The 17,368-nt window shown below is 50.1% G+C and overlaps 1 protein-coding gene across 1 annotated transcript; it reads left to right on the top strand.

Annotated features, from left to right (window-relative positions):
• Positions 1-4,242: 4,242 nt before the first annotated feature.
• On the top strand, positions 4,243-16,958 carry LOC144149348 (uncharacterized). The gene is made up of 5 exons (XM_077680907.1): positions 4,243-4,451; positions 7,402-7,506; positions 11,101-11,184; positions 12,358-12,486; positions 16,123-16,958. Exons 1-5 carry the CDS (start codon positions 4,305-4,307, stop codon positions 16,753-16,755), a joined length of 1,098 nt encoding a protein of 365 aa, XP_077537033.1. The 5' UTR covers positions 4,243-4,304; the 3' UTR covers positions 16,756-16,958.
• Positions 16,959-17,368: the final 410 nt, after the last annotated feature.

Below are 17,368 nucleotides of genomic sequence, written 5' to 3' on the forward strand. Positions count from 1 at the left end.
CTCCGTCAGAAAAACGATCACCGCGGCCGGGAACGAACCCGAGTTTTTCGGCCCAGCAGTACAACGCTTTGGCCACTGAGCTACAGCGGCGGGTTCATTTAGGGAAATATCTGCAGGACGGTAAAATACCATAGGCGGATAGATAAACCTGAACATTTTAACGCGAGTTTACGGAGCCCCCCCGCCCCCCCCCCTCCCCCACCAAAAAAAAAAAAAAGCTGAATTCAAACCGGTAAAGCTTGAGTTCTAAATATGACAGTACCACCACGGTCGAGATAACTTCGCCGTAATCCGAGTTGCATAATTACTGTCCGGCAATCCTACCAGTGGCGGTCAAGATGTCGTGTCGTAAAATACGCCATCAATGGGAAGTGCGACACGCAACGCGCGTTCAATTATGAGAGCAAAACATGTACGAACCCAGTCGGTCTCGTCCAAGGACTAGAGAGTCTTCTTGCGATGGCCAGCAAGCGTGGCTTCTTCCGCCGAGAGATAACTTGAGCCAGGGTAGCGGGCCATTCCGGGGGGCAACATAGAGCACCGGGAATTTGTTCCGGCTCTAGCTCGGCCACCCGGTTGAACTCCAGCAGAGGCGGCCTGTGGACCACGGCGGGCTGTGGTTGGTTGGTTGGTTGGTTGGTTGGTTGCCTCAGACCATGGCACATATCCCCGCGGGGGATCGGCCAAGAAGTTTTGTACCTAATGAGGATGTGACCTATATTATTTTAAATCCCAAAATTTAGAAAAGGAAATACCGAACAGAATTTTTTAAATATGTATAATATGAAAGTACATTCAGGAAGAAAAATGAGATAAGTGTGAACGTTTAGCTGGCTAGCAGAAAAACTGGCCTGTCGCCGCAACATAAGAATGGAGGGCAGACACAACATCCCTGTGGCAGACTCCTAGGGCGGAAGCGCCTGGTAACAGGACATCGGAACTAGATAGCGGAAGGTGGAGGCGTCTAAAGGTTGACTGCATATGCGTGCGTCGCATTGGGGAGAAGCTGCGGCAATTAAATAGGAAATGTTCTATATTTTCCAGTTCGTCGCAGAAAGGGCACTGTGGAGATGAAGCCAGACGAGATTTATAAAGATAAAAATTTAGTGGGGGAATTTTGCACCGATGTTTAGTGATTGATGCCTCGCATAGCCTTGTTTCACAAAACATCGGCTTGCATGCATGACGAAGGTGGCTATAATCTCTAGAAGATAGAAGGGCGTCTTGCTTATAAGCCTGGAGTAGCTGTAGATGTTTAAATCTCGCCCCCAATAGAAAACTATCATTTGGACATTGCACGACCACAGGGCCACCAAGAGACATGCTGGCTAATTGATCAGCCACTTCATTGTATGAGATTCCTGCATGTCCTGGAACCCACACTAGCCGAACCTCACAAAGTTGATGAGGAACAAATGATCGGAATGTGCGGATAATTGGAGAATCTTTTTCGGATGTTAATGCTGAACACACAGAGAGGGAGTCAGAAAGTATAACAACATGGGAAAATCTATGCTGAAGCTTTTGAAGAGCCAAAATTATTGCCATGTTATGCCATGCCATGCCAAATTATGCCATGGACATTAATGATCATCTGCGGCCCGATATTTGCCCAGAGTAGACATCGGGCGGCCGAGCGCGCGGCGTGAATGTGTGTGATCGTCTGCTATGTCGGCTGTCGGCGCAGTGTGGCAACGAAAAGGCGGCACGGAAATGACCTAACAAATGTATTTTTTTTATAAAATCAAGCCCATTAGTCAGTATATTATCTCTATGAGCCCGTTATCTCAGAAACAACAAATTAGCGTTCATAAAAGAACTGAAACGTGACAAAAAAAAAAAAAAAAAACTATACACAATAGCAAAGCGTTAACAGCCTGCAATACCTGTGTCCGTGAGCGTTGAATAAAATCACGTTTTCAAAAAGCGCAGATTTCGCGTTTTTGCATCAATCCATTCGAAAGTGTCGGATTCGAAGCGTGAGTGTTTGGGTTTGTACTTTGATTGTGGATTTTAGTTGAGCAATTTGGATGATTTGCACGTAACAACTGCATGATATGAACATTGGGCTATATTCTTCAGCGCGATTGTTTACAGCTGCAGCGATCGGTAAGCGAGCTATCAGCTAGGCAGAGGGTTATCGTGATCGTGTCGCCGTTCCCACGGGGGCGTGAGCCGCTGGACAGCTCGTTGCATCCGAGATACGACGATTAACGCGAAGCCAATTGCCATCTGTTCAATTCACGGGGAGGCGAACAGCACGACTCGTGTTGCGACAACGTGACGCAACGTAGGTGCTTTTCGTGTCAGCCCAGTGGGTTTCTCGCGCCCACGCATCGCAGCAGACGATCTTTGTTTATGCCTTCATTTACGCGCCCGGGCTGCCCGGGCCATCGAGGCCCGGCGGCCCGTCCTCGTGGGAAGGCCTAACAAGGATGGCGGGTCATTGTAATGTATTAGTGACAGGGCCCGAATACTCTGCCTGGTGGCCAACGTTTTTTGAATTTATCCGATCATGGTTCCAAATAAACGTTTGCCCAACACCGGCGGTGGCAACAAGCACTTTTGCTGCGTATTCCCCACTTTTTCCTAGAGATCCCTCCCGTGCGCGTCTAGGTGCCCGCTGTCTCTGTAGACTTCGATATGACCGCTAGTGCGTGTGAGTAATAAGCCTATGGGCTTTCGAGAAGGCGCACTAGTCCGAATCTTATTCCAGGACTTATTGAAGTCCGTGAATAAGACTAGACTGTGAATAAGACTGCCAATAAGCGCGTTTGTTCGACCAAGCGGGCCCTGCCTTTCACGGCAATGGTCTAAATAGTGTCGCATCATGTCGGCCATGGAAGCGGCTATGGTTGATTTCACGCAATCGGTCAGTGAGCGTAAACAGTGACTCTGGCTAGTCAGTGAGCGGAAGCGGTTCGACCGATTGCGTTAAAAATCAAGACAGACTGCTCCCATCCAGTACAGCTACCGTCGCTTGTGTCGTTTCGTGACGGCAAGTGATCCGTCTGTCTTGATTTTACCCAGTCGGACAAACCGCTTCCGCTCACTGACTAGCGAGCGTCACTATCAATAATTAACAGTGACTCTGGCTAGTAACAGAGTGGAAGCGGTTGGTCCCGTTGGGTGAAACCAATTATGACTGCTCCCATGGCAGCCATGATGCGACACTATTTAAACCATTGCTAGCCAAACGCATCAGCCCCCAACGGCCATCCAAGCCCTTGCCTTCTACTCCGGCCGCTCTCCCTCAATTGGTAGCCTTCCCAGTGCTTTAGTCACGTGACCGGTTAATCTTACGGCGACGCGTTGTTGGAAGGCGGCAATGTTGGTAAAACTTGCTCAACCCGATCTCTACCCAATCTCTCAGTTAAGTTACTCACGAGAGAGAAGCTGTATTTGCAAAACGGACGGAGAGGAGAGTAAGAGTTGGGAAAACATGCACGAAAGTTGGTGCGAGCATTAGCAAAGCATTGCATTTATCATGTATACCGACGAAGTAGGGAATGCAGGTTCAAGGCAAAGAAGTGTTTTGCTTAGGGGTAAAGGTTGCGCCACCTGGAGCCTCCTAGCCTGTGGTGGTGTGAGAAAAGAGCTTGGTTCATAACTTCCATGAGCAGCACCCTAGCCTATGTATATGGTGCTGGGAGTGCCAGAAGAATCTTTCACACCCCCTGACGGGGATTCGCCAGTAAAGGGGCGCACACCGATAGAAGTTATGCTCAGAATATAAGTAAATAATGCATTTAAAGTGGGTGCATAGGGTAAAAAATGAGAATGAAGTATAAAGAAAAATGAAAGAGAAGCTGACCAAAAATGAAACCCTCCTCCTCCTCCTCCTCCTCCTCCTCATCCTCCTCCTCCTCCTCCTCCTCCTCCTCCTCCTCCTCCTTCTTCTTCTTCTTCTTCTTCTTCTTCTTCTTCTTCTTCTTCTTCTTCTTCTTCTTCTTCGTCTTCTTCTCCTCCTCCTCCTCCTCCTCCTCCTCCTCCTCCTCTGGTTCGTACACATGGTGTCGCCTGACAAATTATTTTCCCTCCATTTATTTTGTTCCTTATTCCCTTCGGCAACCTCTCAATTTTCTGCTTCCTCTTCTTTTTCACTGGTGAGACCCGTGCGCTACCGTGGGCATTCCTCTTCACCGCCATTCAAGTTTGCCGCCGTGGTCGTCTTTTTTGAACGCGCTATCATCATCGCTCCTCCTCTTGTTCCACGTGCCACGAGCGCGCCTGTGTGGAAGCGCCGCGTCACAGAACGTCCACTACCTGTCTCAGAGCGGGTCACGGCAGCAACCTCAGAGGCCATGGAGGAGACCGACTCGCCGCGGTCTCAATTGGATGCCCCAGCAGGAACTACTAGTTCGAGGATGACCTCCGGTTCGCGAGGAATCGAAGGCGCGGCTTCCACGCTGCCAGAAATGCAGGATCCAGCTCCTCTCAGTGTGCATCTGGTAAGCCACGTCCTCGAAGCTTCTTTAAGCGCTGTGGACGGGAATCTTTCCGTAAAAATTACACGCTCGGTTACATTCCAGTATGATAAGAACGTTTGTGAGGAGAAAAGTAAATACCTTGCTTAAATGATTCGGGCCCATGAGGGATACAGCAAAACAATGGAAACAGGTGTGGTCATTTGTACAAATCATTCCCGCGGGTGCTTAACTCGGTTTGGTAGGACAGTTGCTACTATCGCTAACACAATTAACTGAAATTTCAACGTGTAGCTTTTCGTAGAAAGCGTTGAGGCGTGTCGAGTCTACAGCGATGCTGATTAGTTGTACCTTTCGTGTCAGCAGACTGACGTGGACACAAGTTGAATTGCAACGATTGGAAACTACGTTACCGCAGGGCTCAAGGCTTTTGTGGTCTACAGCATGTGAAAGCGAAAGAGACGTTTCGTGAGACATCCCGCAGTTTAAGGCGGGGGAATAACTTATAATCGCCGTGTAGGGGGGAAGGGGGGGGGGGATTTCTACTTTTGTGGCAAAATATCGACCACCGGAGGTGGTGTTGTCGTCTACCGTGACCAGGTAAACATCCATGAGACATTCCACTTGCTGCAAATGTATGACCAGCGAAGGACTATACGCCTCGAGCGCGGCCTGTAGGGGCGCCACTGAAATCCCCCTAGCGGCCCGTTTCGAAAGCAGGCGCGGGAGTCCGCGCCCTGCTCCCCAGTGCCGCCGCTGCTTTTGCGGCACGTTCACGACTGAGATTTACCGTTTGTGGGCGTTTGAAATTCATGTTTGTGTGGAGCAGTCACTCTGTTCGCAAATGGGGTGTGTTTACGAGAGTGTAAATGTTTCCGACGCGATCATAGTGTGGTATTTTCGGTCTTTATAAGCGCCAGATGTGTGTCACAGGCCAGCGTCGCGGAATCGGCGTATGATCCATGGAGCCGATTGTAGTTACACTGACCGTAATTTACTAGCCGTGTCTCCGTAACCACCGGCTCCTCAGATGTTCATGCTACGGCTATACACTACGATTTAAATCGGTTTTGTGCGCTTACATAATCAGCGGAGCACTCATACCTGACAGCACACCGTATACGTTTGCCAATATTATACCTCAGATATTGATCACCACCATTTACAAGCCAGCCTGTGTTAATTTCGGAAATATTCAACAGAAGTACGATGAACAATGCATAATTATAATCGGGGATCAGCACAGGACAGAGTCGTCTTGTCGTGAGGTGCGCGCCCGCAGACCTTCATCTGCTACATATATCCTCTGCGAGCAGCGCGGAGACGGGCTTACAATAAAATGTAATCCGCGTCCGCGACTAAATGCTTCTTCTAAATATCGTCATATGGCACAGGGAGCCTGCAGAATAAACCAGAAACTGAAATCAGAGGGCCTTATCACATACCACACTCTTCCAACGACACATTTCATCGCTTGTTGAACAGCCTACCCTGTATACTTCCAAAAATGCGTCCGCCGTACGATCAGCTCTTCGTTGAAGTAGAAAAACAAAAGGAAAGTGAACGCGAGATTTATGTGTGGGATTACTAAAACGTTCATTGCTTGATTCCGCTCCGCATTTGTACACGGCGTCCCCCTCCCCGCCCCCCCCCCCCCACCGATTTCTCGCGAAATAGCAGTGCATTTCGCGTATAGTTGGTATAGTGAAAGCTACCTGGCTTAAGTTTAGATGAACGACTTTAGCATGCCAGAAGCCGCACTGTTTTTCTTTTTTCATTTCCATTAGAGCTATTATGTTTTTAAATTCCGCATTGGCACAGCATTTATTTTTCTGTGGTTTCATTTCCTTGGTTCAATTGCTATATGGCGTGTGTGGGCACAGGCTTGGAATATGCTTTACATTTTCGCATGGTTTATATTCTTATAAAAGGCATAAGTTATTGTCCGGGATTGGGTAATCACATCCCCGAAACACATTTTTCTGCGGCGTATATATGCGAAACGAAGCCGCATTCGTTGTCCACGCTGCAAAATGAAGCCAACCTCTCATTGAGCCAGTATCAGGTCTAAACGAGGCGTCAGTAGAATACATTTGTGCCTGATGTTTTCGAGGTGACATGGGTGATATGTTGCTGCCGTCGCCGACGCCCGGAAGAGCGGCGACGAAGCGCGCAGAACCGCGTCCCCGGTTAGCTCTTGCAGGCGATCGCGTACTCTACGAAGACGCAGCTGCTTTTTAAGTGACCTAAACGTACTCTTTGCCTATAGTCGTCACCATAACATGTTTTTTTAGGGCGCGGAAAGGCGAAAAGAAGCGCAATAGAACCAAAACACTGCACGAGCCCCTATCAGTCACGCAGCGCAAATCCCGTCAACGCCGCGGAGAAGCGGCGGCAGGCGGCGCAGCGATCGCGAAGCTCGAGGCGTATAGTCATTGTGGTGAGAGGTACGCATACTCATTTATTGTCTCGTCTTTTTTGGCGTTATTTCATTCGCGTGGACGACAGCCACCGGAGCGAGTATCCGGACGAAACTAGACACACGGGACGTTTCGACCTCCCCGCCACCACGCGAGAGCTGAAGGAAAGGAAGCCAGGCACTCATGCACGTGGAACGGCGACCAACATGAAGCGGTGCGAGCGTAGACATGGCTGACCAGTGTCTCAAAGCGTTAAATCTAAGGGAAGCCTCTAGAGTGAATGCAAGTGCGGACAAAAGAAAAAGCAAGGAAGAAATCACGCAAACAAACAATCAGACTGATAGACAAACAAACGCATTAACACCTCGCGCTATGGAAAGCATCGCGCTTCCGAGGCAAGTGGAGACTCGGGAGCCTTTGCTTACGCGCATAAAGAGATCCACGATAACGACAGCTAATCATACACAGCTCCTCTGTAATCTATAACACCTTCAAAACTAATCCTCAAGGATGGCGGATAAGCTTGCTTACGAATCATTGTCTGACTTTTGCAGCGAACGGCGCAAGGTGATCCTGGAGTGTTGCAGCCGGTCACAGGGGCGGAACCAACAGAAGCGGCGCCCGAGTCTGCTTGGCAGCAGCCGGATGACCAGTCTGTGGTAAGACGCCCTGATGAACCAGGAGAGGTGGTCTCAGGACACGAGGCTGACGACTTTCCTGGGGACACCATGCGTACCATGCTTTTAATGAAGAATGAGAAGTGCAGTGAACGGTACAGGGGGCTGGTATTAAGCCGCACTAATAGTAGATGCAGCCTCTTCGAGAATGTATGTGTCATTTTGCGTTGTCGGCGGGGGAAAAGACCGGTCCAGCGATTGGGGAGCAGAGGAAGTTGCTTATCAGTAGGGCGGCAGAACCAGTACTTTTTCCCGCGGAGATCTAACCCTATGTTCGTTAGACAACAAACAAAGCGACGAAACACCCATGACATGATGGTTGTGCATAATTATTTACGTAGGCCATCGTCAACCTGAATGACGAAGATTCAAAAAAAAGTTGGCTTTAATCCACGCTGTGAAGGTGGCTGGACTGCGAAGCTGGAAACGACGCCCACAACGATTACCCATGCGGCGTCACTTGAATTCACACACGTGGCAAGCGCTTACTGCTGCCGCCTATCCCACTCTTCGCCTCCCTGTCTCACTGCTCTCTTGGTGAATTGAACGGAGGCTTATAGAGTGCAATTCAAATTTACCGCTTTCGGAGTACCCGCGCGCGCCCTGGCTGGAAGAGCACGAAAGGGAGTTGTGTTCTTTTTTTTTTTTTTTTTGCTTGCATTCATGTTGCACGTGCCAGCGCGTTACTGCGCAGTTTGAAACGTGCCGGTTTTGGCGACCACTTTCAGCGTGTTTCGTAGGGTGAGGAGGAGGGCGAGACGCGCGTCTTTGGCGTCAAGTCTCTTACTGGTTCAGCCTCACTCTTGTTGAATGATTCGCAGCCAAAGAGCGCCCTTCCCCTCCCAAATGCTGTAACCAAACGACCGTCTGTCTCGTCCTCCTACACGTCTGGGCGTTGCTTAGTCGGGAACACGACGGGCTCTCGCTCCTCCTCTCTACGCGGGCCCAGGATCGATGCCTGCCGTTGCCAGCAGTTTGTTTGTGTAGCCAGGGTTTAGCCAGTAGCCAGTAGTAGTGTGGGAGGTATGTTTGTGTAGGAAGTAGTAGCCGGTGAGTTTTCTGCTGACGCGGACACGAAAATCTCCTTGGCGAGTTAGACGTACACTGCTTCGCAGTAAAAAAAAAAAAAAAAAACACTCTTATCAGTTGCTGGGTTGCAGACAGGGTGGAGGCAAGGGTAAAACGCCAAAAGTAGTCCCGCAGACAATGAATGAATTGTTTTCGTTGAAATTGTTCCATCCCACATGCCAGTTTCATTAAAACAGCGGTATCCCCGAAAACTGAGTTTTATGCTTTCTTTTTTCGAATGCCCCTGAGTAAGTCAATAGGGCAAGGCAAAATTTTAGGCCATTTTGGATGAATGCATGCCAATTTGAAACCGAGCAAAGCACTGGTAGCTCTTGCCCTATTGACTTACTCAGGGGCATTCGAAAAAAGAAAGCATAAAACTCAGTTTTCGGGGATACCGCTGTTTTAATGAAACTGGCATGTGGGATGGAATAATTTCAACGAAAACAATTCATTCATTGTCTGCGGGACTACTTTTGGCGTTTTACCCTTGCCTCCACCCTGTCTGCAACCCAGCGGCTGATAAGAGTGTTTTTTTTTTACTGCGAAGCAGTGTACGTCTAACTCGCCAAGGAGACTTTCGTGTCCGCGTCAGCAGAAAACTCACAGGCTACTACTGGCTACACAAACATACCTCCCACACTACTACTGGCTACTGGCTAAACCCTGGCTACACAAGCAAACTGCTGCCCTGATGAACCAGGAGAGGTGGTTCCAGGACACGAGGCTGACGACTTTCCTGGGGACACCGTGCGTACCATGCTTTTAATGAACAATGAGAAGTGCAGTGAACGGTATAGGGGGGCTGGTATTAAGCCGAACCTATAGTAGATGCAGCATTTTCAAGAATGTATGTATCATTTTGTGTTTTCGGCGGGGGAAAAGACCGGTCCAGTGATTGGGGAGCAGAGGAAGTTGCTAATCAGTAGGGCGGCAGAACCAGTACTTTTTCCCGCGGAGATACTCTAACCCTACGTTCGTTCGACAACAAACAAAGCCACGAAACATCCATGACAGGATGGGTGTGCATAATTATTTACGTATGCCATCGCCAACCTGAATGACTAAGATTTAAAAAAAAAAGTTCGCTTTAATCCATGCTGTGAAGGTGGCTGGACTGCGAAGCTGGAAACGACGCCCACAACGATTACCCATGCGGCGTCACTTGAATTCACACACGTGGCAACCGCTTACTGCTGCCGCCCATCCCACTCTTCGCCTCCCTGTCTCACTGCTCTCTTGGTGAATTGAACGGAGGCTTATAGAGTGCAATTCAAATTTCCCGCTTTCGGAGTACCCGCGCGCGCCCTGGCTGGAAGAGCACGAAAGGGAGTTGTGTTCTTTTTTTTTTTTTTGCTTGCATTCATGTTGCACGTTCCAGTGCGTTACTGCGCAGTTTGAAACGTGACGGTTTTGGCGACCACTTTCAGCGTGTTTCGTAGGGTGAGGAGGAGGGCGAGACGCGCGTCTTTGGCGTCAGGTCTCTTACTGGTTCAGCCTCACTCTTGTTGAATGATTCGCAGCCAAAGAGCGCCCTTCCCCTCCCAAATGCTGTAACCAAACGACCGTCTGTCTCGTCCTCCTACACGTCTGGGCGTTGCTTAGTCGGGAACACGACGGGCTCTCGCTCCTCCTCTCTACGCGGGCCCAGGATCGATGCCTGCCGTTGCCAGCAGTTTGTTTGTGTAGCCAGAGGGTTTAGCCAGTAGCCAGTAGTAGTGTGGGAGGTATGTTTGTGTAGGAAGTAGTAGCCGGTGAGTTTTCTGCTGACGCGGACACGAAAATCTCCTTGGCGAGTTGGACGTACACTGCTTCGCAGTAAAAAAACTCTTATCAGCCGCTGGGTTGCAGACAGGGTGGAGGCAAGGGTAAAACGCCAAAAGTAGTCCCGCAGACAATGAATGAATTGTTTTCGTTGAAATTGTTCCTTCCCACATGCCAGTTTCATTAAAACAGCGGTATCCCCGAAAACTGAGTTTTATGCTTTCTTTTTTCGAATGCCCCTGAGTAAGTCAATAGGGCAAGGCAAAATTTTAGGCCATTTTGGATGAATGCATGTCAATTTGAAACCGAGCAAAGCACTGGTAGCTTAGTTTCACTAAAACACCTATATGAACGCGCACTTTTGACACTCGATGACACAACTGCGGTCGTGATTTTATAAATGGCTTGATCGCGGGTCATCTGGTCAATGTCGTACAGGCTAACGTAAGTTGGAAGGCGGCTTCTGCTCCGGCTGTACCTTTGCAATTACACTGCTTGCTTTGAAGGCTACACGATATCGTAGCGGCCGACGTCGGCAGAGGCGTTGCTTTGCAAAGGATGGGAAAATGTGGACATGAAGCTTAAAAGCAGCGGCACCAGTTCGCCGTGATGGCAGCTCAGAATGAGGTTTTCAAACTTCCTCCTTGTCGGGGACATCTTTGGGAGGGGATTGAAGCGACAAGAATCTTCTGCGCGTTCGAATTGACGCCCCCTAAGATTCGCCCCGTTTCGCCTTCGTTGCAGCTTCCCCCGGCCTTCGTGCCCACCAGCGTCCCTCGCACTTACCCCTTCGGCGGAGGATCTCCGACGCCACCGTTCGCTGATGAGGCAAGTTGCGTTCACACGCACCTGGTACTTCATACCTCCATTTAAAGAGTGATTATTTCCCACCCTTTACACGTTTTCGGCTGCCTGCTTATAAGGGTACCCCTCGCGTCTGCTCTGTCACGCTTGCGGTTCCCGTGCTGTATTCCCCTGGTTAGTTCTTGACGTTTGTGGCGCAAACGTTAAGATGCGCAAAAAGTTCTACAGGCGCCAAGATTCTAAGGCAGCCCAAGAAAGCCTGGCGCACATTTGATTGATTTACAGGGGCTTGATTTCGGTACCACCAAGTCTACTAATGAATCCTTGGGGAGGGAAAACTTGGTGTCATAACTTGTTGGGGTTAGTTTTAATGCCTGCGAGTGTGTGTAAAAGACCGTGCAGATATTTGCGCAATGCGCTGAACGTGCTATAGGCGGACACAATGTAGCTCGAGTAAATAGCGTACGTGCTCTATGGTTGCCGCTTGAGCTATGAGAGTGCAGTTGGACGTTCGAACCCGATGTAGATCTTGTTGCCTTGTTCCCGCAGAGTTCTGAGAGGTTTATTGTGTCCCTGTAATCAGAACGTTCACCTGGCGCATTAAACAGCTGACTAACTTGTGTAGCAAAGAAAGCAGTAGGACCTTAATATTGTTTTAAAGGATGCGCCAACAGCCACAAAAAAGAGGGATTCTCAAGCCTGAGCGTAAGAATGCTTGCGGAAAGTATGCCGAGCAAGCGATAAAGCGGACCGATTTAGTTCATGTTGGTATGCTGGATTGAATTTCCTATTGTTTTTTGAAATGATCATGACCCTTGCTTCCTGTTCGAAGCTTCCCACGTTAGCTATCTCACATGAGCTAACGGCGAAGAAATAAAGTTCACCAGAGTATTGGTTTGGGCGAGTTGCTACATACGAAGTATCGAAGCGCAGCACAAGACGAGAGACAAAAACACAGAAGACGACGCAGAGAGCGCTCCGTGTGTCGTCTTCTGTGTTTCTGTCCCTCGTCTTGTGCTGCGCTTCGATACTTCGCTGAAGAAAGTTATGTAGGAGGGGCACTGCGGGCAGATTGAGTCAGCAGTTAGCCTGTTTAGCTGACCTGCAAGTATACGCATGCTATATTGTTAGTTCAACTTGCGGAAGAGGCGGACTGGCTGCCGAAAATGCTTCAAGAAAGAACTTATGCCTTCGCAGTCCTGGCAGCCCGCACCACGAACGCTGTTCTGCTTGGGCCCGTCCGTGCCACCGCCCACAGCCCTGGAGCCGGTGCCGTCACAATGGCCGTTCGCTGAACCCGCAGCCTTCATTCCCGTGGAGGGCCCGGTGCGTGCTTGTGGTAGAGTGTTCTAGAATACGTGCAGTGTGTCGTCTCCGCCGTGGAGCGATGGTGGAGGCCGGGCCGGCGCAGCGATGCCTTCCACCTGGCGCACCCAGGGGGCACTACACGTACAAGGAGGGTAGGGAGCAAAGACGGAGGCATGTAGGCTCCCTAGAGGAGGGCTGATCCAGAGTTACTGGAATTGTAGTAATGTTGTGCTGAACGGCGATACGTTTGAAATGCGAAGCGCGCGAGTAGCCAGTCGTACTGTGGTCGTACCCGTGTTTTGTTGTGGCTGTGTAAAAAGAGAAGCTTCATGGATTGTGGTGTTGGGCGTTGCTTTTGCTGCAAAGCAGTATATGTCTAACCCCCCCGGTTTCATTCCGGAGTCATCGATTTACTCGGCGCCGCTTCGGGGCTCCCCCTTATCACCGCTGACACCTCTTTCACAACTATTTTCCCCCTCGCCTCCACCGATGCCCCTCTGGCAGGTTGCGCAGTCGGCGGCTAACGGCAGTATGCGGTTATCAGATGATTGCGAAAACGAAAAAGAAGCGCGGATGGGTGTAAAAAATGCACTGATGATCACTACACTCCCTAATATGAAATTTGTGCGCTGCGCGAGCTGCAGTATTCTCGGTCACGGCGAATTTCTGCTGCATCTCAGGGTGTTTGCATGATCAGCGAACGTACGGCGGCGTGCGCTACTCTAATGCTACCTCGCAGTGCGCCGCCGCCGGCGGCCAGCATGTTGCAGATTGGGTTTGAACCTCCCGCGCAAATGTCACGTGTTTCGGATTAGCCCTGCACAAGGGAGCAGCGAGCATGTTGTTGCATATCGGGTTTGAACTTCCCGCGCAAACGTCACATGGTTTGGATTGGCGGACTATAGAACAGTGTCTAGGGAAACTCAGGGATGGGGAGCTCCTTGGTGGCGACGCATGAGACGTGTGAGGGAACGTTTGAGGGAAAGGCAGGGAGAGAGATGACGCCGGAGCCGCACGTGTCGTACTCCACTTCACCCTTCGCTAGACGCTCTTCTCTATTTCTTTTTTTCGTCGCTGCTGCATTCGCTCGCTCGGTTACGCGGACATAAACAGACCGCGACACCCAGATAACGGCTGCCAAAGGGCTTCCCTCTAAAACGACCGAAACCCACCGTGGTCGTTTCCGCTCAAATTCACATCACGAAGTAGCTCCGAATCCCTCCAGTTAGAAGAGAAACGTCCCCAGTTGGAATGCCGGCTTGAGCTCGTATTTCTTTTTGAGCTTGGAAGGCCTTCCGAGCGACATTTTCGCAGGTGTCTTTCACGCCTAAGTATGCGCCATCACCGGTTGGCGGTTTGTGCGTGCATGATTTGCGGGTAGAAAAAAGGGTTCGTGCACGCACAGCTAGGCTTCATGCCGCTACCGATGAAATGCTGGTTGTGCTGGTGGGAGATTTAGGTGTAGAAATTACATGGCTCAATGCGGTTAGTCGGCTGTCCTGCTTAATCGAGGGGTTGTGGTGTGGGTTGATGTGCCACACATACATCTTACACACACAGTAGCATGCATACGAGGGGGAAGGAAAACGTGCAGCCACGTGTTTGTACACGAGAATAGAGCTCAAGGGCTCCCAGGCTTTCAATCATTATGGGACGAATACATGCCGTTCGTTTGGATGAAGAAGAGCAAGAACTGAACCGTTAGCCCGAAGAAATTACACCATCTTCGCGTAGGGGAACCCTGAGTAGTATGCAAAGCAGCCATGGGGTCGATTCAAGTGCCCATTAGTTCTCAGTTCGTCGTTTCCGTTAGGTTCAGGTACGTAGCTACCATTATATTTACAGTTTGGTTTCCATGGTAACTACCACACTTCTCACTTACCGGAACTACGAAATGGGAAATTGCGTTGAGCCCATGGCTATTTCGCATACTGCTCAAGGTTCCCCTACGGGAAGATGGTGTAATTTTATTAGATGCGACGGGGATACGTCCCTTCCTTGCCGTTGTTGCGCCGTCCACACCCCCACTGCGCATGCTCGCCTTGCTGAACGCCTGGTGGTGTCTTATTCTTTAATGGCTCCTGGAGCGACAGTGTTACCGGTGTCTTCCTGGGCCGGCCCGAGATGAGCCGAGCATGCGTAGTGGGGGTGTGGACGGCGCCACAAGGGAGGGACATAGCCCCGACCATGAGATGCTGGAGCGACAGTGTTGCCGGTGTCTTCCTGGGCTGGCGGATGGATGGACGACGGACGACGGACGACGGAGCCGAGAGCAAGATATGCTCACCGTATGAGTACATTGGGGCTGTGATGTTTGGACATGCACCCATAATTATGTGTTTGTAACACGCACAATTCACCCTGAACATCCGCATTTCCCGCAGCACTCTATAGTGCTCAAATGCCTATGAAGGGTGCTCACCAAAGGAAAACATATTTCAACTCTTATTAACCTACAAGGGCGTAAGAAATTCAGTTTATATCTTAGAAGTTGCGAAGTAAGTTGTGCAGAAGCATTGCAAATAATGATGAAAGCTCGCTGATGCCATTCTAATAAACCTAATGTCTCACAATTGAAATTAGTTATTTAGGACACTGAAAGAGAATTGGTACGTATTGGTACGTATCCAGAAGCTAAAACCATTGGTAGGTATTGCTACCATTGCTACCATTGCTACATTGCTACCATTGGTACGTATCCAGAAGCTAAAACACCCGCCGCGGTGACTCAGTGGCTAAGGCGTTGCGCTGCTGAGCACGAGGTCACGGGTTCGATTCCCGGCAGCAGCGGTCGCTTTTCTCATGGAGGAGAGAAGGAAAATGCCCGTGTGTACGAGATTTCGGCGCACGTTAAAGATCCCCAGGTGGTAAAAATTAATCCGGAGCCCTCCACTACGGTGCGCCTCATCACCTGCGTTGCGTCGGCGCGTTAAACCTACATACAATCAATCAAATCAGAAGCTAAAACACGCTATTGCTGCACTGATGAAAGTGAACGCCCCTTTCCCCAGTTTTAACAGAAGAATATCGAAATATCTGCGGAAGCGACAAGAATAAGTAGGTTAGAAGGGTATGCCTAGATATCGCATAGTTTGAAGCGCCTCAATATACAATGACCACCACTTTTAAAGAGCCTGGTGTAGCTTAGCCACACCGCGACTTGATTTTTGGGCAAGAACGTCTAAAAGCCACTCTTCGGTTTGAACAAAAATGTCACATCCCGCTGACCTTCTGCGGTTGCTAGCTTGATCAAAGTCGGTAGTTGTGTTAGCCAAACAACCACTTTCGAAGAAATTAAACTAAGGGCCGACGACAAGGGCCAACGACATTAGTTAAATTAAGGGCCGACGAGAAGAAAAAGGGGATGGATTGAAAAGGGCAGTGCCGAAATGGCTATACTGCTTAACAAAAACAGCCACCGGCAACCAAGGGCAACCGCTACGTCACGACTGAGTCAGAGGAAGAACGCCAAGTACGCTTGGCGCTGTGTCCGGATGTGTCTCGCCAAAGGCGTTCAAGCAATAATAGGTTGCGGGTTCCCGAAGCCGGAGCAGCACAAGCTCGCTGGGCCTATTCTTCAGTTCGCGAGGCAGAGGAATGCAATGCTAACGTACTTTTAATATACATTTCACTATTGCTTTTCTTTGGTTGCAGGTTCCCCCTCGAAGCCAGGCGCCAGCCATGCAGCAGATGTGGCTGCCGATTGGGCAGCCAATACAGGTGCTGCCGCATCACTCGGCGCAACAGGCAATGCCGGAGATGAATACGTGGCCGCCGGAGCCGCAGTTCATGCCGATGCCGATGGAGCTGGGGACTGGTCCCTTTGGGGGGCCAGGTCAAGTTCCCGGGCATGGCCCTGTGGTCTCAGCAGGAGGTCTGTGGTTTCCACCCCAGCAACCGACCGCCATTCCGGTGTTTCCAGACGGAAGAAGCTATGCTATAGTTCAGCCTGGACCAATTTCAGCGACAATATTCGTTGGAAACAAGTCGTATGAAGGCAGCACTGCCAGTGGTTCTGGGGACACCGTCAACCCTCGTGGCTCTGGCCTTCGTCAGACGGGCAACACCGTGGTGGCTAGCGGAGAGTTCGGACAATTCATAGCGGCAACTGCTCGGCTGAACACCGCTGCTGGCCCGTCTCCAGACACGCGCAGCGACCACCCAGGCTCCGACGACGACTTCCTGTGGTTCGTTCGGGAGCGGCTCAGTGGCATGACAGGTCCGAGGAGGGCGGCCCTTCTGCGAGACATCAGGGCTCTGGTGGACGACATGGAGAGTCAAGACTGACGGCGGTGACTGAAAAAGTGCAGGGAAAGGAGTGCACGTACTCAGTGTCTTCTTACGTCAATATGTACCTAATGTGCGACAATGCGCTCCCACGAGGGAAAAGCCACGCACTTCCTCTATACCCTAGCGCCATCTACCGGGTCACCTCGAACACTCGCGCTATTCGTTGTAGCAAGTTCTGCTTATTAAACGGGCCCACCTTTCTGACCCATGGCCTTCAAGTAGAGTCGTGTACTCAGGTCGGAGTTAGGGCATGGTTCAAGCATTCTTTTTTGCTTTGTCTAAAAACCTTATTACATAGAAGAAATCTTGGTGCTGTTTTCAGAAATAAAACAAGGTTTGGTATCCATTAGCTCGGTTAAGTTGTGGGAACCATCGTATTTCCACTTTTATTCACAAACTGCATCGCTTCGTAAGTGCCGGACTTGTGTGTACTTAAAAATGATAGGCGTGCGGTGACCGGCACGCTGGAAGGTTCACTGGGAGAACGCAGTTTTGATGTATTCAGGAAACTCTATATGAAAACATCAGCCGTATCCATAAAAGTAGGAATATGTAGATAATTCTTACAGCGACAAGGAAGGCAAAAGGAGAGGCGATTCTGCGGCGCCTG

Source organism: Haemaphysalis longicornis, unplaced genomic scaffold, assembly GCF_048455015.1.
Source record: "Haemaphysalis longicornis isolate Haplotype H1 unplaced genomic scaffold, Haemaphysalis longicornis Haplotype H1 scaffold_8, whole genome shotgun sequence".
NCBI classification, from domain to species: domain Eukaryota; kingdom Metazoa; phylum Arthropoda; class Arachnida; order Ixodida; family Ixodidae; genus Haemaphysalis; species Haemaphysalis longicornis.